The following is a 23,923-nucleotide window of genomic DNA, read 5'->3' as shown; positions in this document are numbered from 1 at the left end:
ACAAGTTTTTCAACTGCAACAGCAGCAACATCAAAACTTTAAACGAACAGAAAATATTACATATATGATTGGGTTCACCCCCTAGTCAATACCTCACTCTTTAAGCCAGAGATCTTTTAGTACTTTCATAAGAGCTATTTATTCTAATTAACGGTCTTTGTGATTAAGCGGTCATTTTTAAAGAATTGGAACAGAATTTGAACTTTCACTTAAAGAGCAAGGTATTGACAAGGGGGCGAACCCCCTAATATATGTATTAAAAATATATGAATATAGAAGTTCGTTACGTAAGTTAATTCGTAAGTTTATATTTATTACTAATAAAAACGTTCGTAAATAAAATGAAACAAGTTTCGAGAAAGCCATTTAACCAAATAAAAGTAAACTAATATGAAAATTTTGTTTTAATTATTCATGTACTGTGAGCCAAAATCAAAACCTGTATTTATTCAAAAACGTTCAAAAATTAAATAAAAAAAACAAGTTTTTTAACTGAAAGTAAGGAGCGACATTAAAACTTAAAACGAACAGAAATTATTCCGTATATGAAAGGGGCTGTCCCCTCCTCAACCCCTCGCTCTTTACGCTAAAGTTTGACTTTCTCACAAATCTATTTTTTTTAAACAATAAAAACTTTTGCGTAAAGAGCGAGGCGTTGAGGAGGGGACAGCCCCTTTCACATACGAAATAATTTCTGTTCGTTTTAAGTTTTAATGTCGTTCCTTACTTTCAGTTAAAAAAAACTTTTTTTTTATTTAATCGCGTTCAAGAGAGATCTTACTTGTCTACCCGTGAAAAGATCTAATGTCGCTTATGTTTATACGTTCTCTGGAGCACTCGCACCTCGGTCCGGGTTTTTAAATGGGTGAGATAGGGAAAGATCATACTGCTAATTATATATACTGTGATTCACCTTGACAAAAAAACTCTTGAGAATAATTGTTGGACATTAAATTTACTTAGATCTTTTATTATATTAATAGGTCTACCAAATTACATTAAGAGATTCAATTAGACAAATAGATTAATGAGATTAATAGATCTACCAAACAACAGATTAACATAAACCCGTTTATTATATTTTCAAAATATAAAACATCCATTGATGACGTAACACTTTTAATATTTTAACCATATAATACTTTAATCACAATTTAACCAAATGTATCATATACATGAATATTCTAAAGTTTAGTGGATATCATTGACCAGGTTTTCATAAATTATATCTTATTAGAAAGAGCATTGCAAGGATAATTTTCTTCCCAGTCACATGCCTGAATATTTGGGTTATATACAAGGTCTTCTGGACACTGCATCTTCTCTGCGTAGTGTCCTCCAATGCACAAATAGAAGCTGTGGCAGTCATACGGGTTTGCATAAATGCCATCTTCTATGCATAGCATATTAGGACCAGTTCTTGTATGGCCATCTGAAATAAGGAGATCGTATAAAACAGATTTAAAAGGATTCGTCCCAAATCGTTTCAAACAGTTCGTGGTAACAAACTGTAAGTAAGGAGCAAACCGGCTCAATAGTGACCGAAAGTATAAAAAAAAATTGATACTAATAATTATACCAAAAGAAATAATTTTTTATGGTAATTTCAAATATATCAGTTTCATTAAGTTTTGTCTTACCCATCAAAGGTTATGAGCCTGAGAAAATTTGCCTAATTTTGGAAAAAAGGGGTAAACACCCCCTAAAATTTATAGAATCCAAATGAAAATACACCATCAAATTCAGTGTATCAGAAAACCTACAATAGAAATTTCAAGCTCCTATCTGATATGGAATTTTGCATTTCTTTTTTTTTGCCAGAAGAAAGATAAAGGATGCGTGTTTATTTGTTTGTTTTTTTTCTTTTTTTTCATGGGTGATGATATCGACACAGTAGGCCTAGAACATTGGAAGAGAGCTCATTCTAAAGGAAATTAAAAGTTCTAGTACCCTTTTAAACTGAGAAAAAAATTGGTGGGCAACTAGGCCCCCAACCCCTCCACTTTTTTCCCCAAATCATCCGATCATTATTTTGAGATAGCTATTTTGCTCAGCATAGTTGAAAAGCCGACTAATTATGTCTTTGGAGATAACAAGGTCCCCTGAAGCTCCTGGGGAAATGTCTAAGTTATAAAATTTGCGTATTGTTTGCGTATAGTATTTGTCATTGGGAAGTAAGCATCTATTTAAAGGTGGGGAGGAGAGGACGATTTTTGTGCTGGAGAGATATTTCGCAGGGAGAATTTACTAATGGAATTGAAGTTTCCAGGGGGTGAACTTATCAGGGGAGATTTTACGCTGGGGGAATTCACCAGAATTCTTATACGAAATTTTTATTAAGTCTTGTTTTTTTTTTACCGACTCAACTTTACGCGCGGACATATTAAGGGTATTTTTTTGGGTTATATTTTCACCAAGATTGACTTGTCCAGAGGATATTGCTATTCGGAGGAGGATTTTTTGCCAAATCTCTTGGCATCATTTAAAAACCATCGGAAACTAAATAAAAAGCAAGTTTTTTTCAGCTCAATGTAAGGAGCAACAATAGAACTTAAAACGAACAGAAATTATTACGTATACGAGGGGGTTTTCCCCCTCCTCAACCCCTCACTCTTTGCGTTAAAGTTTAAATTTTGTTCAAATTCTTTAAAAACGACTCCTGAAAGACAAGGGTCGTTTAATTAGAACAGCAAGTAACTTTTTTAAAGTGCCGAAACACTTTAGCGTGAAGAGCAAGGTGTTGAGGGGGGCAAACCCCCTCATATACATTATAATTTCTGTTCGTTTTAAGTTTTAATGTTGTTCCTTACTTTGAGCCTAAAAAATTTGTCTTTTTATTATTTAATAGGGAAATGAATCAAACAGGTCGTTGTAACGAATCAAAAGTAATTAGTGTTTAGGGCTAATAGGATCCGAAACTTTGGACAAAGGGGAATTTTAATAGCAATACATGCAGCAAAAGAATCCGATTTCAATGGTGACTTGAAATATGTTTAATTCATCAAAATTTAAGTTACACATCAAAAGCTACAAGCCTGAGAAAACTTTTCCAAATTTTCACAAAAAGAAAGACACCCCATAGAGGTTGCACCCCATTGAATTACCCTTATTCCATGACTATCTACCTTAGTCCCGCCCTAAGATGGATGGAAGGAATATAGACCACCTTTGAACAAGTGAAATGTAATCATTTTTATATAATTCTGAAAAAGGCTTACGTGGGCTTTGTCTATCAATCAGACTATCTGTCTTAGCTTTTTCTCCAATTAGCCATGGCTTGATGGCAACCTGATTTTAAGTTAAAATTAAACGGACTTGGTCTCGTTCTTCGGCCTCGACCTCGTTGGTCGAGAATGTTAATGAAAGTTTCACAATCAAAATAAATACATCAGAGCCCTGCTATTGATATTACATGCTCTCTTCCAAAAAAACAGGAAATTCGGTTTTTTTCGAGAAGGGAGGCCATTTATGCGTGTATAGTTGTTGTTGTTGTTGTTGTTGTAAGTCATAACGACAATTTTTATCTTAAGAGTTATTTTTTTATTTGTCATAACATCAACAAAGAAAAAGAAAGAAAGTCACCGTAATAACCAAGATTAATGACAGAATTAATTAAAGTAAATTGACAGTTAAATATATACTGACATTCGTCCCTGAAAGTCCCAGTAATTTATGATTTATTAACGTTACAGAAGTGAGAACTTTTCAAATGTATTTTGTTTTCAGAAAGTGTACATGACGTATTGTTGTTAGATGGTAGAGGGAGCATAAGCACTGGTCTACTGGTCCATAAGTTGTGGTCCCAGATCATAAGTTGTGGCCTCTTGAAAGTATTGGGGGCCTTAGTCCTACTTCTGTCTCTGGAAAGTTTTGTCCGTTCTACGTTTGCCTTGATTTTGACTAAGTTTGACTAATTTTTAGTTTGTTTTGTGTGTACGCTGTTGTGTTTGACAATTTTAAAATTAAATTACTAACGTACTTTATTTCTGCTCATCTCAAACTTAAAGTAGCTCTTTAATTTTCTTCAAAAACTTCTTTTGTGGATGTATACAGAAAAGTAACTTTGGTTTTTACTGCCCATAGTTAATAAAAGGAATATTTGTAACAGAAAAAACTTTTATTTATTTTTTTTTTAACTCGTCAATAAAAAAAAGAAAAAAGACGGAGTAAAAAATAATAAAAAAAAAAAAAAAAAAAAAAAAAAACAATACAGAACAAGTACTTAAAAGCACTACATCGACACTACTGCTGCAGGAGCTACGACCACTCGTGCGATAGCCTTGCGTTGAAATTGTCAATCTGTTTTCAAATGGCCTGACATGGTTCTGTAACATTATAATGAAGGCTAATATATGAGTTACGCGTCCACAAAGGTAATCTCAACAGATACTTCGCATAACGAAAGTAGTAGGACCGAATTTGCTTAATGTCAGATTTCTGGAGCATTCTCCAGAAAGGTGCAATATATAGAATATGTGGCAGCGCAGTTGCGTTATACAACCTAGCTAAAATCATGCGATTAAAACGGAGTTTATTTGCCACAATGTTGCCATATGACGCCAAAATTCGCTTTTGCAGGTGGCTAACTATGAGCGAGCGGGTAGCTCGCACGGAAGTTCCGACAAGGATGCCCAAATAAGTTAACAAAGTCACTGGCTTACCGGTAATATCACCAAGTCTAACAGAAACATCAGTCGAATCATTCCAATTAAAAAGAACATTCTCAGACTTAGCTGCATTGAAACTAAGGCCAATTTTCCGGTATTCATCATTTAACATTTTAGAATTCTCCTCGAGGCGCGCAATGGTCCGACAAGGCATAAACACGTCATCGGCATAACAAACTAGACTTAGATTCAAACCGCAAACTATGCATGAACATTCAATTTGCGATTGTGGCTCTATTATTGCATTCTTAAAAAATTCAGGTGAAATAATAGACCCCTGTCTCACTCCCTTATAAACCGGTAAAACAACATAAATATCACTCAGACCAGGAATATAAATAAAGACCACGAGATTACCATATAAATCACGATATGCTCCTATCACCGAGGGGTTGACCCCCCTCTTATGTGCCGAATACAAAATATATTCGTGGACGAGCGAATCAAATGCACGGTGCACATCGTGGCTACCAAGGACTAGAGATTCAATAGCTGCATCAGCATCCAAAAGTATAGCACATAGAGCTGACAGGGCATGACCACACCCTAGTCCCTTCTAAATGCCAAACTGCCCCGAAGGAACGTAACATTTTGACCGAATTTCATTGCATGTTAGCAACTCAAATAACTTACAAAAAATATTTGACACAGTAATCGGTCTGTACTAGCAGCAAAGGTGGGAACGCTTAACTTACTTAGGTACGGGAATCAGTTTATATTCGCAGAAAGGATACGGCACTGTATTAGAGGAGAATGTCAATGGGCATAGCAAACTATGATGGTTAATCAGAATATCACTACTGAAATCAATAGCGGCCCTGCATGTATCATCAATGTCTTAGCTGAATTTCCTTTTCAATTCGATTATACCAGAGATAATCATACTTCGTGTCACGACAAAATCACTATTTGTATTGCACTGTAAGCTGTAGTTAAACTTTTCAGCATCTTCTGCACTAAGATTGGAGGGGGGAGGCGCAAACTCTCGGCGGTAATGGTCTTCCAAGAGATCTTCACCAGGAACAGAATCCGGCGTAGCATAACGTTTGGGTCTTAGGGCATGTTTCCACAGGGCACTAGGATTTTGGTTCACCCTTTCAGAAAAATTGGTTATGCAATCGCACCTGTGCTTGTTTAGAGCTCTGGCAAATACACGGTTTGCGTGTTTCCGGACACAGTTAACCCAGCCTGTTCGTGGTCTGTCACAATCAAGTCAGACTTGGAACCAAAACTTAGATTTCTGACACGCAGACTTCAGTTCGGAGTTCCGGGACCAACCTTGAATTCGCGTTCCACACTTGATTGTCACTGTCGGCACAGCAGCTTTTATGCCGCATTTAATGGCATGGCAAATAAGAGCACAATAAATGTCCATAAGCACACGAGCATCGTCACGGGAAATATCTGCAGATTTTTGTAAAAGAATGAAAGGGATCTTGATCTTACGAAGGATTGTATAACAGACCGATTGGAAAGATGATGTGTCTGTGCTGTCCAACTCTTCTTTGACAAACCAGACTGGAATCTTGGCTGTCGGGGCAGCAGCAGAAATTTTTACTTTGACAGTTATCGGAAAATGGTCCGAACCGTATGTTGAAGACAGGACTTTCACTTGGCTTTGAGAAAGATTTCCCGGTGCTAAAACGTGATCGATGTTGGTAGTGGCCCCCGTATGATGAAGATAAGTTACGTCACGATTTTTCATTAGAACTTCTAGATCACTGGTAAGCTGCAGGATAATATTTGATCGACTTGAGGTCAGGTCACATAAGTCACAATTAAAATCACCAATCAGGAGCTTTTCGAACATAGCATTGCGGGTAACACATTTTGCAAGTTGTTTGGCCGCATGAGCAAAGCCTTTTTTCGATTTTTTGGACTTGTAATTTGTCGGAAGGTAAGTGTTAATAGCAGTCAGTTTCGCAATTTGAATAACGATATGAATAGCTACTGTCCACGAGAACACAGGAAATTGCTTTGCGAACTAGGGCAGCAATATCACCACAGGGTCTGCTTTGGCTTTTACGATATTTGATTAATCAAAAATATAACGCGTTTGAACCAGAGAATTCAAGGAGCTCCTTTCCGCATTCAATAGGGAAATGTTCTTGCAGGCACAACACGTCGTGATTCCCCAAGAACTCATCAATTACAGGGCGCTTATTAAGAGCATCGTCATGCATATTACAGGAAATGACGCTAATTTCCTTGGTTAGGCGTCTCTGCAATCACTTTTTGGTTTTCAGGGCATCTTACGTGATAGCAGGTCTGAGACGACGAATCACAAGCTACACAGCGCATCGGCTTTGTACAGGGGTTGTCCTTTGATGAAACGTGTTTGGGACTCGCGCATCGGCCACAGACAGCTTCATTTGTGCACGAAGCGGATTTATGCCCATTTTTATGGCACTTGTAACACTTGAGAGGCAAAAAAATGAAGTTTTTCACATTTAGTCGCTCTATTCCAACCATTGCGACCATTGGCGGGCTTTTGACGGCAAGTTTGAGGTCAGCTGTGGTTTCGAAAAGGAGTTTAAATTCTTGTGCAGTACCACTATGTTTGATTTACATTACGCCGACGAAGAGGGCCTTCAAGTATTTCTATGTAATATCCCGAGGCCCTTGAGTAACAATACCGTTGCATGATGGGGCCTATGCACGGGTTTTGAACTTTGAACCTGCCTTTGTTATTTTTTTGGCGAAGCGAGTGGTGGCCTTTTTGTTCTTAACAAGTAGCTTAGTTTCAGTTTTAAAACGCTTCAGTTAAACAACTTCATCACTGTCATTTTCACGCAATTGGGTAATAAACTCCTTGCGGGATTCGGGAGTTTTTAATTCATGTGGAATGTTTTTTATTACTACTGCAGCGTAGGATAACGGTTGGGGATGGGGTACGGAGGTTTTTGAAATCTTGGTAAGTAGTTGAGTGAATTTTTGTTGGCTTTGAGATTCTATAAATCCGTCTACCTTTCTGCACATCTCATTGACACGGGTAATTACAACTGCACTGATTTCGTCTGCAGTTGTAGGAACTTCTTGTGGGTCCACTATTACAAAATTTGGAAGCTTACATTTCTGATCTTTCACCGCCGAGACCATTGTACGACATAGGTCTTTAACGTTATCTTCATCTTTGACTTTCATAGACAACCGCTCGGTAGCGCAAGTGATTTCATGCAGCAAAACTCGGGCTTCATTTATCCTTTCCTTGTCACAGACCTTAACTGCGGAGTCAATTATTTGCGATATCTTATTGCCATTATTCAGCGAACGGAAACGAAAGTTCAGCAGTGGCGAATAAACAAATTTCTCACTCATAGTTTATCCGTAGTTCGTAAGGCAAAACGCTATCAAATATATTTTAACAGGTAGCAGGTAAACACAAGCCGGAGACGGTCCAATTTCGTTATGAAATAAATGTTCAGGTATCAAAAAGGTTATTTCACTGAGATGCTCACCGTTCGAATACAAAACGAATACAATGCAAAAGTATAATCTTTCCTGGAAAACAACTTTACCACCCAAGTACTGAATGATATTTTTCTGGTGGTTTCAATGCGAGAGAAGTAAGTGAAGTGTTGGAGGCCGTCCACCTTGTCCCCGCAATTTAAGGGACAAGCCCAGCAGGTACCACGGCTCTTGCTAACAACTCTCCTCCCCTCTTCTGCTTACTTTTCTTTCCCCACCTCAATCTCAGCGTAATTGCCTACGAATAACGTATTAAAAGATTTGCGTAATAAAATCTTCTATTGGCAACTTCCAATCGGCAACACTGAGCTAAAATAATTGTTCCCAGGAGAAATCACAGCGGTCAAAATAACCAAGCCATAGATAAGCCGATTATAAAAAGTGTTCAAATAAGTGTCCACTGGGAAATTACTCACAATGTAAAACAGGGTTTTATCCAAAAAAGAGTTCTTTACACCACAAGCTTTAGCTTATGTGTAATGTGTTATGTGTAGCTAAAGCATCCAACCAAAATTTTAGCTTATTACTTAAATTATGGGCGAAATTTTGCAACAAATTTGTATAACAGTTGCACTATAGACCCTTGGGTGGATGGGTACGTGGAATATTTTATAAAGAAATGCATTTGAAATCACCATAATCCCCGTGTTTCTCTAGGACTGAAGTCATTCTGACCCCCGCCATGTTAGAAACTTGGGTATAGAGAAATATTAATTGACTATGCACCTCGCCAATCACCATTCCCGAAAATATCTACAAAGAATTATGTCCTTCTTTGCAATATGTCTGTTTTGACCAGTGCTCTAGAGGTTGATGTAATGATTGATATTGGAGTGAGTATATGATTGTGAGCTGAGAGAAACAGATTCCCGTATTTGATTGGATGAGTGACAGTATGTGCCAGGAAGCAATATGAATTGTAGAGTGTGAGTGTGGGATTCATTTAAGTTTCCTGAAAATGTACTATTTTCAGAATTTTGATTGATGCTTTAGTAAGTGTAGAAGAGGAGGTAAGACATTTGCTTCTTTTTTTCCCCTAAAAAATATACTAATAGGGTTGATTTTTGTTGTCTTGGGTCGTCTTAAACATGCCAATATTTGTTGAGACTATTTTGAATGTTAGTGTTAATATTTGTTTTTTGTATTCGTAGTATTATATGGCAATCAGACTGTTACATTTTCTGCAATCCATTTGTAAATAACACACAAAAAAAACAAAATAAAGGCAGTACTGCTAACAGTAGAAAAGGCCCAAGTGGCAGTAATTATATGGTGCTTTTTTGTTAGTTCTACTTTCTCCTCAAAATTCTCTCAATTTTCCACTTAATAACTTTATTCGCTCCCAAGATATTGCTGATACGCCCTTTTGACAACTTTATTGTATATAGAGTGTATTGATTTAGTTGAACATTCCCTCAACCTTCCCTGAAAGCCTCACCTTTACATCCTAAACCTTTTTCAAAACACAGGATCAAAAACAGCCCCCTCTTCCAAGTTCAGTGAGGAAAAAATATTGGAACTTTATTGTAGTTGTTTTAGTTTTGGAGGTATTAGCCGTAGCTGTAGCGATCGTAGCAGCAGTAGTACCTATAGTGACAGTGGTGGTCATAGTGGTATTGGTAGTGGTAGTAGTCTTAGAAGTAGCAGTGGTGTGGTCGTAGTAGCAGCAGTAGCAGTAATCATAGTGGTGGGAGAGGTAGTCAGAGTTGTGGTAGTGGTAGAAGTTGTGGTAGTAGTAGTCGTAGCAATGGTATTAGGCACAGTAGTAGTACTAAGTTATATGAGTAATAGTTGTAAGATCAGTAATTGCAGCATTAGTAGTCGTTGTACTATTTGTAACAGTAGTCGTAGCAGTAAAAATCATAATAGTTGTTGTAGTATTAGTAGTAGCTGTAGAATTAGCCACTGTACTTGTTGTAGTAGTAGTAGTAGCACTAGTTGCAATAGTACTTGAAGTGGTAGCAATCGTAATAGCAGTTTTGGTAGCAGCAGTAGTCTTAGTAGCCGCCGAAGCAATAGTAGTCGTATTGGTAGTAGTAGTAGCTGCCATAGTAGTAGTAGTAGTAACCGTGGGAGTAGTTATCGCATAGTAGCAATAATTCTAGTAGTGATTGTAGTTGTAGTAGCGCTTGTCGTAGTGGTCATAGTCGTAGTTGTAGCAGCAGTATCTTTTGGTTAGCTCACATGTGCCCTCAACATACTCAGGAAGTTTCAACCGAATACCTTAAAACGTTTCTGAGATATAACTTATACTCCGTTTTGGTAATTACCCTTCACATAGCGTAGTTTGACTTAGTTAAGCATCCCTTTGAAAATTCCCTGAAAGCTTCTTCTTATTACCCTTAGCCTTTTTGGGGACATACGATCTAACAAGCCCCTTTACTCCAGTAAGAATATTATGTAAATAATGTAAAACTTGTATTACTTAGAGCCCTTGATCCCAAGGCTATTGGGGGGGGGGGGGAGGGTAAGAAATCTCTGGAGACATAATAATTTGGTTGGGACCACGGAAAGAAGATTCACGCCCTGTCCCTAGCAAGCCGGGAGTAGAGCCCTAAGATGCACCTCACAGCGGTGGAGTGGTGTAACATTCTATTGGTAGCCTAGCCCGGCAAATAGAATGGCTAACGCAACGGGGCAAAAAGGGTCTGAGGAGCCATTGGTCAAGTCAATTCCCATGAAATACCAATGGATAATTGAAGATCAAATACAGAGAGATACTTCTACTATGGCGTTCGCTGTAGCCGGCGCGGAGCAGGTCTGGGTGGTGCCTGGCCCGACAAGTATGCAAGCCGCCCGATCAAGAAAACATCTGAATATTGGCGCGTGGAATGTTCGCAGCTGAAAGCTGGAATCCACGCAAATGCTCCTTGCGAAGGAGCTGCAGAAATATAAAATCAACGTTTTTTGTCTGGCAGAAACGAGACTGAATGGTGTTCTGTCCAAAAAGTTGACCGTTTTCGAATCTGACTCATTACAGCTCTACATCTCGGGTCCCAATGATAGTTCCGGCCAACAAAGAATTTGGGTACCTGCTAGACGGTCCTACTGCATCATGTGTCAACTCTTAGGAGCCAGTGTCACCAAGGATCGCCATGATCAGACTGAGAGGCCAAATTAGCCATATAGCCATAATTGCTGTGTACGCTCCGATAAGGGACAGCAGTGACGTGGTCAAAGACGCCTTTTATTATGATCTACAAAGAATCATCGAAGAGAAACCAAGGCTTGAGATGCTCTTTGTCGCTGGAGACTGGAACACCCGGCTTGGCAGAGTAGACCCCGACACAGCAGCAGTTATTGGCCGCCACACCGTTGGCAACATATGCATCAGTGGAGAAAGGCTCTTACAGCTAGCCAGATTCAACAACCTATGAGTCACAAACACTTTCTTTGAGCACAAGATACACCTTGTTACATGGCGTTCAAATGACGGCGTAACAACAACTCAGATTGACCACATCATAGTCAGCAGAAGATGGAGGAGCTCCTGCACAGAGGCACGGGCATACAGAGGAGCAGACACAGGATCTTGAAATGGATCCGATCGCTATGTCCGCACTTGCAAAGTCCATCACCACCTTTGTTGGCAGATGCGACAGAAGGCAGGGAAACGCTTCGATGTGTCGAAACTAAGATGCCCGGAAATCAAAGCCGAATTTGAGTTAGAACTTAGCAACCGGTTCGAAGCCTTGAAATGTCTTTCACACGTCGACGATGAATGAGCGCAGATAAAACTGTGACACGTGACGTAGCTGAGGAGGTGCTTGACCATGCAAAACGAAAACAGCAAGCCTGGATCTCTGACTACGCAATAGAACTAGTCGAGAAGAAGTGATCCCTCGTGGGAGGTGCAAAAGAACCCTTAAAAGTAGCCCGCAAAGCAGTTAAACAGTCACTGTAACGGTACAGAGAAAAATACTGGTCAGATCTGGAGAATGAGTTGGAACAAGCGTGCAAGAGTCACAGCAGTAAGAAAATGTTCAAACTCCTGAAAGAAGCGACAAGAAAAGCTCCTGTAGTGATTGACACACTGAAAGAGTCCAGAGAACTCATCCGTACAGAAGAAGGACGCATAGAACGCTGGAGAGAGATTTTTTTTTAGCTACTGAACCCTGTCAAACCCCCGTGCAATCTACCTGCCTTCTTGAGTGCTGCAAGAGAGCCCTACGCAATAAACTTTGATCCGCCAAGTATTGCGGACGTACTAAAAGTGCTGAAGTGCGTGAAAAACAATAAAACTCCAGATGAGGATGGGATCTCTTCTGAAAACTTCAAGTCCTGACCAACTCTACTATGCCACCTAACCAACCTGTTTATCCAGGTATGGACGACGAAGACCTTCCGAAAAGACTGGAAAGTATCAGTCCTCGTTCCGCTATACAAAATATAAGATAAGGCCATTTGCAGGAGCTATAGAGGTATCTCCCTGATCGACCATAACATGAAAATCTTCCGCGTCATTCTTTTGAATCGATTCTAAGACGCATGAGACAAGCTAACCCATCCTGAACAAGCAGGCTTCAGACCAGGTAGAGGCTATCCAGAACAGATATTGACAATTTGCCTCATCCTTTAGCAGTACAACAGGTTTCATATACACCTTCTCATCATCTTCATTGACTTTGTAGCTACCTTCAATTCTCTCATCAGAGAGGAGCTATGGAGAATTATGGCTAAATATGGAGGGCCAAAGGAGCTCATTCAGATACTCCGAAGTGCGTATAAAGACATTGGGATGCCCCCTTTCGCTTATATTATTCAACTACGCGATAGAATGGATCATGAATAATGCAAAGAGAAACCATAGTGGAATAGTCTTTAGACAAATAGCTGGTTTCCTCCAGTCACGGGTATGCAGATGAGCTATACTTTAGCTCATCTAGGCTGTTTTAAAAAAATTTTAAACAGTTTTAATGATTGAATTTTAATGTAAGTTTTTTTTATAGTGTTTTTATTCTCTTCGTCTGTTTTGCTGAGGACGGCCCTTGAATATAGGGTCGAAATATTCATTTAAAGTTGCGTTCCACTGTCTTGTATAAAAATTTCCCTGTTGTTCTACTTATTTGTTTATACTTTACCCCCCACCCCACCCTGATGTTCAAATATATAGCCCAAATTTGTTTCTAATTTATTATGTTTTTATCATTCTTAGGTATATTTCATTAGTATCGAGCGTCAGAGAATCACATTAGAAGAATATTAGGTAAAGGCTGTATCATACAAGCATAAAACAATGTTAGCTTCCGCTAATATTTGTTTTTGACACCATGGCTTGGCTTTTCTTTTTCTTTTTTTGTGTCCATTTCTTGCTCTAATTCTTGCTCTCGGGATCGTACCCTAAATTTCCCTTGAATGATGAATGAATTCTCCAACCGATTCCTTAACAGACCTTCGTCATCAGCTGAAATATCTTGACCAGTGGAGAAATGGTGGTTTAATAAAAAAATATAATAAAAAATGTTGCACTTCTTCTAAGATATGGTATTGTTTATTGAAACTCTCCAAATTTCAAAATAAAGCAAGTCCTCCATATGATCAACGAATAATATAGTTATTAGTATTGACATTTATCCTAATTTTCGCTGTCTAATACTTATGGTAATAGTTGCCAAAGAAAAAACATTTCAGTAGGCCTATATATGCATTATTTAAATCAAAAGAATTGGATTTTTATGCTGATTTTAAATATATAAGTTTCATTAAGTCTTACCCATCAAAAGTTACGAGAGTTACCAAATTTGACTCTTTCTTGTAAATCTATTTTTTATAGCAATAAAAAATTTTAGCGTAAAGAGCGAGGCGTTGAGGAGGGGACAGCCCCTTTCATATACGAAGTAATTTTTGTTCTTTTTAAGTTTTAATTTCGCTCTTTACTTTCAGTTTAAAAAATTTTTTTTTATTTAATAAAGCACAAAGAACTTACATGGTACTTTAAAAGTAAGTTTTTTAATTGGCTGCACTTACCGCCTGGTCGTGTGGCAATAAAGAAAATCAGAAATAAAGCTATAGAAAAGATTTGATATGCTTTCATTCTAATAGGATAGTTTTGACTGATTAATTGCAATAAAATGTCGCTTAAGTACAATAAAGCTTATCATGCTGAAGGATTATTTGATGTCGTCAATGATCTAATATCTGGATAGCTAGATAAACTTACATTTGAAGTAAACAATAAGGATCAGGTAAAAAAAACATCATATATTATTAAGCAGTTCTTCTTTTTTTTTTCGAAGGCAGCAAAAGAATACTCCAGGATTCAAAGGCACAAATGACGGTAGGGGTGACAAGCAAGTTAAATTGCCTTACCTTAAGCGTTGTTGATAACTGATGTTCCTCCAGATGGGCAACAAACTTTTAAAGTTGGAATTCACAAGTTCCAAATGCCCCTTCATGTCTTTGGAGTGGTTATTACTGGAGATTAGTAAGCTACTAAGGTAGGTAAATTCATCATCCCACTTTATATTATCATGTTCAAGCTGGATGCTGGGATTTCCCAGGAATCACAGGTTTACGTGAGCAGAGCATGACCTTCGTTAATCGAGGCGTTTTGGTCATCCCGAAGAGGTTGGTTGTCATGTGGATAATGTCAGTCCATGATTGAATGTCACCGAGGAATTCAGAAATTAAGGCTATATCTACAGGATAAGCAAGTTTGTTAATCATTATCATAGGCAGCGCAATAGCACTGCCTAATTAAAGAACAATGTTGGCACAATCTATTATTATTTATTTTTTTTTTATTTTTTTTTAGACCAGGGCACTTCGTATCGAAAGAGTTGTCGTAAAACCTTTTAAAAGGGCTCCTTCGATTGGAAATTGAAAGGGCTAGTGCCCTTTTTATTAGTCAAAAATGATCAGAGGGCAACTAACCCCCTGCTACGCCCACCATTTTCCCAAACACATTCAATCAAAATTTTGAGGTAGCAATTTTGGTCAACGTAGTTGAAAAGTCCGAAAATTATGTCTATGAGGGTAAGCCCCCCCCCCCAGATCTCTCAGGGCAAGGGTTGTAATTTATGCCCTGGGGGCAAATAAGGCTTATATAGAAAGGGTGATCGTAGAAACTTCAAAAAGGGCTAATTTGATCGGGAATTGAAAGGGCTACTGCCCTTTTTAATAATCAAAAGTTATTGGAGGGCAAATAACCCCCTCTCACACCCACCGTTCCCCGAAGCACATACAATAAAAATTTGAGATAGCCATTTTGTTCAATGTAGTTGAAAGTTCTGAAAATTAGGTCGTTGAGGATGACAATCCCCCTCCCCCTTACAGCCCTCAGGGTAAGGGTTGCAAGTCAAGCCCTTGGGGCATATAAGGTTTTTATAGAAAACACTGTCGTAGAAACTTCAAAAAGGGCTCATTCGATTGGAAATTAAAACTGCTGGTGCCTTTTTTAATTAACTAAAAAACAAGTTTTTTTTTAACTGAAAGTAAGGAGCGACATTAACACTTAAAACGAACAGAAATTATTCCGTTTATGAAAGGGACTGTCCCCTCTTCAACGCTTTGCTCTTTACGCTAACTGTCTTACAAATTTATTTTTTAAAACAATAAAAAAATTTTAGCGTAAAGAGTGGGGCGTTGAGGAGGGGACAGCCCCTTCCATATACGAAATAATTTCTGTTCGTTTTAAGTTTTAATATCCCTTTTTACTTTCAGTTTAAAAAAAACTTTTTTAAGTTAATTTCTAACAGTTTTTCAGTTAGCGTTTGTTTGATTTTGGCTCACTGTACATGAATAATTCAAACGAAATTGGCATATTAATTTTCCTTTTTTTTTTGGCTAACTGGGTTTCTCAAAATTTTGTTCTGGCGTTACTTACGAATTAACTTACTTAATGAATTTCGATATTCGTATGTTTTTATTACGTATATTAGGGAGTTCACTCCCTAGTCAATACCTCGCTCTTTACACCAAAGTTCGAATTTTTTTGAATCACAAACCCCTGAATCACAAAGGCCGGTTAATTAGAATAGATAGCTCTTTTGAAAGTATTAAAAAAAACTTTAGCGTAAAGAGCGAGGTATTGACTAGGAGGCAAACCCTCTCATATACGTAATAGTTTCTGTTCATTTTAAGTTTTAATGTTGCTCCTCACTTTCAGTTGAAAAAAACTTGTTTTTTTATTTAGTTTCTTATCGTTTTTTAAATAATGCTGCGAAATCTGGCACCCCCTTCATGGAAATGTTCCTCCCCCAATGAAATATCCTCCATGGAAATATCCTCCCCCGTAACCCCTACTCCGACCCCGAACCCCCCCCCCCCTAGAAAAAAAATTCCGCCTGAAAACGCCTGTATGCTTCCCAATAACCAATACTATATATAAACAATGGGCAAAGTTTATAACTTGCAGCCCTTCCCCCGGGAACTGTGGGCGATTAAGTCATCCTCAAAGACATTTTAATTAGATTTTTGACTATGCTGAATAAAATGGCTATCTCAAAATTTTGATTGGGTGACTTCGAGAAAAAATTGAGCGTGGGAGGGGGCCAAGTTACCAAATAGGGGTCCCTCAAAAAGGGCACTAGAACTTTTAATTTCTGTTGGAATAAGGCGTCTCACGATATCCTTGGACTACTGGATCGATACGATCACCCATGGGGGAAAAAAAAATAAAAAAATAAAAAATAAACACGCATCCGTGATCTTTCATAAGGAAAAAAAAAACAAAATTCCACATTTTTGCAGATAGGACCTTTAAACCTTTGAAGTAGGGTTCTCTGATACGCTGAATCTGATGGTGTGATGTTCATTAAAGTTCTATGACTTTTAGGGTTGTTTCCCCTTTTTTTCGAAAAGAAGGCAAATTTTCTGAGGCGCGTAACTTTGGATGGGTAAGACTAAACTTGATGAAACTTATATATTTAAAATCAGCATAGAAATCTGATTCTTCTGATGTATCTATTGGTATCAAAGTTTTTAGAGTTTCGGTTACTATGGAGCCGGGTCGCTCCTTACTTACAATTTGTTATCACGAACTGTTTAATAGTCGAAACCCCCTCTCACGCTCATCATTTCCCCAAACACATCCAATCGAAATTTTGAGATAGCCGTTTTGTTCAAATTAGTTAAAAGGTCCAAAAATTATGTCTTTGAGGATGACAAACCCCCACAGCCCACAGGGCAAAGATTGTAAGTTATGGCCTAGGGGCATGTAAGGTTTTCATAGAAAGTGTTCTCGTAGAAACTCCAAAAATGGTTAATTCAATTGGGAATTAAGAGGGTAGTGCCTTTATTAATAGTCAAAAGTGATCTGAGGGTGAATGCCCCCCCACCCATCATTTCCCAAACACTTCAAATCAACATTTTGATATAGCCATTTTGTTGAACGCAGTTCAAGGGTCCAGAAATTATGTCCTTGAATATGAGCCCCCCCCCCTCAAAGCCCTCAGGGCTAATGTTGTAAAGTTATGCCATTGCGGCATAAAAGGTTTTTTTTAAAGAAAGTGCTGTCGTAAAAACTTCAAAAAAGGCTCATTGAATAGGAAATTGAGAGGACTATTGCCCTTTTTAATAGTCAAAAGGAATCGGAGAGAGAATCATCCATCCCCCACGCCCATTATATCCCCTAACAAATATCCAAACAAAGTTTTGAGACATCAATTTTTTCAACATTGTTGAAAGGTTCAGTAATTATGCGTAGTAATAGTTGTTGTATCATTAGTAGCGGCTTGCAAATAGAACCTTTTTTACAACATTTTTTCAACACACGATGAAATTTTCAACTTAATACCATCAACCGGGCCCGAAGCATTACTGATACGTCCTCTTGACAACCTATATGCGCATATTGTGTTTGGATTTATTTCAATAAAGTATTAATTGTAGTAGTAGCGCCAGTAAACATAGTAGTAGCAACAGGAGTACAGTTAATAGTAGTAGTCTTAGTTTTAGTAACAGTAGTAGTAATAGTAATAGGAGCAGTAATAACAATAGTAGCAGCAGTTGTAGGAGTAGAAGCGTTAGTAATATGATGCAAGTATTGCCTTTTCATTAGTTCAACTTCCCCACAACAAGCGTTGTAAGTTTAAATTTCACACACGAAACTGTTCCTAAGATATTGCTGATACACCCTATTGACAACCTGCATACAGATGGCAGGTTGTCATCCGTACAAAAGAAAAATTCTCTGAAAATTTCACCTTCATACCTTCATAGGTTGTGGATTCTGAGCTAGCCAGAAGACACTGTGTGTATTCGTTTAATGCTCCTTCTACGGTTACTGTAACTAACGACACTAATGGCATTAGCTTGAAACTTTTAGGGAACGTTTAGGAGGAGTTTCAACTAAACGGAAAACCTAGTATTAAAAGGACATATAAGCAGTATATGGCGTATAAGGGCATAGGCAGGGATGCTCTGTCATAGCTAATGGTATCATTGATATTTTAAAGGAGCTAACTTGATTGAAAATTAAAAGTTCTGGTGCCATCTTAAGAGTCAAAAGTGATTGGAGGGCAATCAGCCCTCCTCTTTAGCTCACAATTTTCCAGACACTTCCAATCAAAACTTTAAGCCAGCCATTTTGTTCAGCATAGCTGAATTGTCAAGTAGCTATATCATTAGGTTTATTGGGTAGGCAAACCCCCTGCAGTTATGTAATTTACCCAATATGCTTAGAAACTAAATGTTGCTTTAAAATTAAATCAAAACACACTGTTTGTATGCTGGATGCCATCAAGACATCTTGTCAATACACCAACAAAGATTGAGGGTATTAACTTCAAATTTTCGGGACTAAATCTATTACTACTTGTGCTCTTAAGATTTTACTAAATCAAAAGAGTGTAAGTGTGTCCAGGCTGTGAAAGAGCATAAATATATATTATTTGGGAATACCTACCAGTCAGTTATGAAACAGATACACCTCCTATATATGAGCCATCCAGTCCCTTATAATTTGGGAATATAGTAAAAAGACTCAAGGATAATTAATCTATAGGATTCTGTGGGCTAAGCTCAAAGCTGTTCAAATATGCAGGCCCTGCAGTGTAATGCACCACATGTCTTGTTTTTCCACGCCCTATTTACTGTAATTATGCAAACCGAGATAATTATTTGTCAGTCTCCAAAATACTTTTCCCAATCATCCTGCTGTCCTAATTTTGGAACATCGTTCGTGCCATCTGGGGACTCGAGCAAGATGGTTATGTGTAAGTTTGCTAAACTATAGAACTAATTTTCTTGATTCGACAAACAGTGGAAAATACCACTGAGTTAGAACAGGAATCCTTTATCATCTTCGTCGACTTCCGTGCCACGTTTAACTCGGCTGACCGACAAGCTCTTTGGCTGATTTAAGATTTGAATGGTCTCCCTGAGAAATACTACATACTTTTCAAGGTTCTTCACCAAGGAACAGAGATGTGTGTTCAAGAAAGCACCCGGTGCAGCCTGTTCTTCTAAATCACGACATGAGTAAAATTTTCACCTTGGCACACTAAGCCACTCCTGAAATCTTGCAGAGCCACTTTTTTGAAAAGATACCTGTACATAGTATCTCTTGATTTAAATCTACCCAAAATCAATCCGATCACTTCTCCCTTAGTTTTACGACTATCTAATTTAGTTCTGCCCTAGGATTTCCGTATGGATGATAGACTTATCTATCAACAAGTGAAATTATATGGTTTTTATACAATCAAAAAAAAAGCTTATGCCAGATTTGCCTCTCACTCAGACTATCTGTCTTGGCATTTTTCCCAGTTATCCATGGCTTGATACCAGCAACTTCATTTTTATTTATACGATGAAAGTTCCATTCCAATACCATCAGATCTGCCTGACATATTGCCGACATGTTCATTTAACAACATGTCAAGTTATCCAGTAGACCAAATTGATGGTTTAGTTATTCCCCTCAATGTTCTATGAAAGTGTTCAAATAATGCCCTAGCCTTTTTGGATACACAAGATATAATATATCCCTCTTCCCAGTACTAAAACCAATAAACTTTGACTATTACAAACAAAATAGCTATGTCAAACTTTAAACTAGGTATCCCCGGTGGTTTAGGGGGAGATGTTTAGAAATTCACCCAAGGGTGTGGGTGGGAGACAGGATGCTCTCTAATTACTCTTGGGCTTAAAAACGACACCATAACTTTCAATCTACAATCGAATACCCCCTCCCCCTTTTGGAACTCCTTTCATGCGAAGTTGCCAAAGAAAAAAAGTAATTCATTGAAGCCATGTTTTTTTTTAATTAGAAGACAGTGTTGTGGTACCTATGGTTCTCGAATGTCTTTAAATCTACGTTAATCTTCTAGAAGAAGCCTAGTTTGTTGTGCACTAAAATTAGAAAATAGCGCTAAGGGGTTTTAATATGTAACAGATATTTCTAGAAAATGCCAAAGTTCTTTAAATAATATTGTATTGTATTATAATCCAGTGTTTGTTTGAATCATCAAAGTGTTTTCAATCTCAGCTTCTCAACTTGACTTGACTTGCTTTATTTACTACTAATTACAAAATAAACTATATACAAGCAACCCCCCGGGGAAGGCTCAAAAAGCCTGATGAAAGACGGCTGCAATCCTCTAATTCTCAACCTTTTACAAATTTCATTTAAAAAAAATAAAAAAAAAATTAAAAAAAAGACCTGAACACTCTCTCAATTAACCATTAATACCAAAATCTATGAAGAAAAGAAAAGAAATTAATAATAATAATGACAATAATAATAAATTATTTCCCCTCTCCCAATAAATGTTTTTTTATTTTTACTTTAAACGACCCAATGTGTTCAGCATCCCGAACGCCAACTGGGATATCATCCCAAATAGCCGGAGCCAAATACCGAATTCCGAAACCTGCACGTGTGATGTCTCGATATTCAACCGTAAAATTTTCCGCCTCTCTAGTCGCATACCTGTGGAGTGAACTATTTACGCGAAAAAAATTTGTAAAAACTGGAGGACATACATCATTCCAACATCTATAGGCAAAAATAGCAGCTTGGTAATCGCGGATCTGACCAATGTTAAGCACTCTTAATTTTTTAAAACATGACGCGGTATCATTCACATTTTCTATATAATTTCCAAGAAGAGGTACTGTTTTATTTTGTAAATTCTGCACTCTTTTGAAATTTGCATAAAAATTACTGGACCAAATGACACAACCATAAGAAACATAAGGCGCAACAATACTATGATACAATAGTAAAAGAACCTATAATGGTAAAAATGCTTCAAACGACGCAAAATTCCCAGACCTCTAGCAACTTTAGCTGCAACAAGATCACTATGGTGCTTCCAAGACAAATTAAAATCAAGCTGGAAGCCCAAATAACGCACATCATGCACCTGTGACAAAGACTTACCATTAAAAAATATCTCTCCATCAACACTCGGAGGCTTACGAACTCTCCTAAAAATCATGAAATTATTTTTTTTTAACACTCACCGACAAAAGGCTCAAACTTGTAAATACATAAAATGACTTTAAAACCCTATTTACTTTCAACAATAGATCATCAATCATTCGACTAGACATAGTTAAAGCAGTATCATCCGCGAAAGTCCTGATAAAACACTCCGGTAAGTGAAAACGCGTTGAATCAACATACACAAGGTACAGAAGTGATCCCAAGACAGATTCCTGAGGTACACCACACTTCACTTGATAGGGAGAAGAAAATGTATCATTTAAAACAACTTGAATAGATCTTCCAATTAAAAAACTATCAAACCATTTCAGATAATTACCACGAACTCCAAGGGACTGTAGACGTTTGAGTAAAAATTTTAAAATTCACTGTATCAAACGCCTTTCTAAAATCAATAAAAACAGTCAAAGGGATTTCACCACGTTCAAAGAATCTATTTACAATATCACAGAGAGAATGCACGGCGTCCAACGTCGAGTGACCTTTCCTAAAGCCGACCTGAGTTTCACTTAAACAGGGATGTTAAGTGAAACTCAGGTCGGCTTTAGGAAATACCATGGCAATACGCTGAACTGTTTTTTTAATAGAACACCTGGAACAATGGAAAGCCTGCCTTGGGGACATGACGTCAGAGGGAATGTCACAGAAATGCTATGTTTATCTTCCTATATGACCATAAAGGCGAGGGTGTGTCCTGACGTCGGAAGGCTGTCACGGGAATTCTATGGAAAACTGCTATGGATTTCGTGACGTCAGAGGGCTGTCGTGGAAATCCCATGTTGAATTCCCTATATGACCATTTAAAATTAATTGTCAATTTCCTATGAACCTATTTAAAACCTGAGGGTGATATCCCTTTCATAGATTGGTTAATAATTATTTATTAGTGCATGTGTATTATCCCAACCACACTCCGATTAATCATATAAAAAAAAATACTGAAACACTTGAAATCCTGGGAATCTTGCCAGCTAGAAACAAAATTGCGTCGTCTGGTCACGGAAACAGGGATGCGCTGTTAAACCTTCTTCTTGCGCCATTAAACCGTTGGAAGAAAGGACTAGTGGCTATGAGAGTTGCAGAACTTTAAATGCATCTTTTACTCATATTATAAAGGGATTTGGATGGCAATCTTTTTAAAAAGCAATGCCTAAGTCACAAATGATAATAAAAAAGACGCTTTAGGAAGAACATGGGATTTTTCTTGAGTTTTACCTCGCATTTGTGTTTCAGATATGGGAAAATAAACGGGTTGAAATTACTTTGAAAAGCCTTTACTAACACTGATTTACTTACAGATTTTCTTTATTCTTACCACGTCTTCTTATCTTTTGCTAGTTTCCTATAAATACATGGGAACATTTTTGTTTTGAACTTTCATCTTTTTAGTTTTAGAAGTAATGCTTTAAGGTATGACTTTAACAAGACAACTAAAAGTTTATGCTTGAAAGTTCAACAATGTATAACGCGAGAAATTGTGATTAGCTTGCATGATTGTTACTGTAATTGTACGTAATTTTTGTTTTATCTACAAGGGTCATTCTTTACAATTTTCACGTTGTAATTCCTTTTTACGTCATAATTTTGCATGGGAATGGTCATTCGAACTAATGTTAGGTAAATCCCTCAATCTGTGAAATGCTTTGTTTGACACATACTGTAAAAAAAAACCTAGCTTTACTCTAGAACTAGCTTCATATTTTGGAATGGAGCATTAAATTCTCCCCTGAAAGTGTTGTCTGAGATAAATATAAAAAAACATTTTCGTTTGGCAGACATTGAAAATGTGCTTGAATGTTACTTCTGTTAAACTTGCTTTCTCCAATCTTTAAACTTCCAATATACTACCAGTAAACAAGTCTCCATTCGTACAAAACATGCACATTAGCCATGAGAATTAGGAGAATTTGCCAAATTTGAATTTTTTTTTAATAAACAAGTTAATACTGCCCACGCTCAAGATAAATATTTTTTGACATGGAACTTGTTCGAATTACGTCACATCTTTAGATATCAATTGGTTGCGATCGATTAATATTGCCATTTATGGTGTGCCAGACGAATATCAATAATATAAATAAATAAAATCATTGACGCCCTAAAAAAAACCAGAACCTTTAAATCTACGTCATAATAGCTGAGAAAACTCAATTATGTAGGCGGAAGAACAAATCTAACCAAAGATCATTTACTTGGTAAACACTCGTTTCTATGGATGTTGCTGTCTTATGCTTGACTATGCCTATATACTTTAAGTTCGGTTTGCCAGAATAAAAAGGACCAGAAGGTTTATGTAACATTAGTTAAATAAAGGATGTGATAATAAAGTCCTTTCTCTTAATTTTTGCGGCATACTTTTTTTTGTGTTTTGTTCAAATTCTTCAATTTCTTAACT

At 37.4% G+C, this 23,923-nt stretch overlaps 1 protein-coding gene across 1 annotated transcript; it reads right to left on the bottom strand.

Moving 5' to 3' along the window:
* Positions 1 to 1,057: 1,057 nt before the first annotated feature.
* Positions 1,058 to 14,193, bottom strand: LOC148949700 (chondroitin proteoglycan 2-like). Its single transcript, XM_089093070.1, has 2 exons — positions 14,103 to 14,193; positions 1,058 to 1,432 (listed from the first exon to the last, which is right to left on the bottom strand). Exons 1-2 carry the CDS (start codon positions 14,167 to 14,169, stop codon positions 1,224 to 1,226), a joined length of 276 nt encoding a protein of 91 aa, XP_088949196.1. The 5' UTR covers positions 14,170 to 14,193; the 3' UTR covers positions 1,058 to 1,223.
* Positions 14,194 to 23,923: the final 9,730 nt, after the last annotated feature.

This window comes from Artemia sp. Qi Xiang Cuo, chromosome 8 (assembly GCF_049724085.1).
Source record: "Artemia sp. Qi Xiang Cuo chromosome 8, ASM4972408v1, whole genome shotgun sequence".
Taxonomy (NCBI): domain Eukaryota; kingdom Metazoa; phylum Arthropoda; class Branchiopoda; order Anostraca; family Artemiidae; genus Artemia; species Artemia sp. Qi Xiang Cuo.
Note: the sequence above shows the minus strand (reverse complement) of the source record. Positions and strands in the feature narration are given on the sequence as shown.

Coding starts and splice junctions, on each gene's coding strand:
- LOC148949700 (XM_089093070.1), bottom strand. CDS start 14,169: ATGAAAGCATATCAAATCTTTTCTATAGCTTTATTTCTGATTTTCTTT. Junction 1,433..14,102: donor TATTGCCACACGACCAGGCG/GTAAGTGCAGCC, acceptor TCCTTATTTCAG/ATGGCCATACAAGAACTGGT.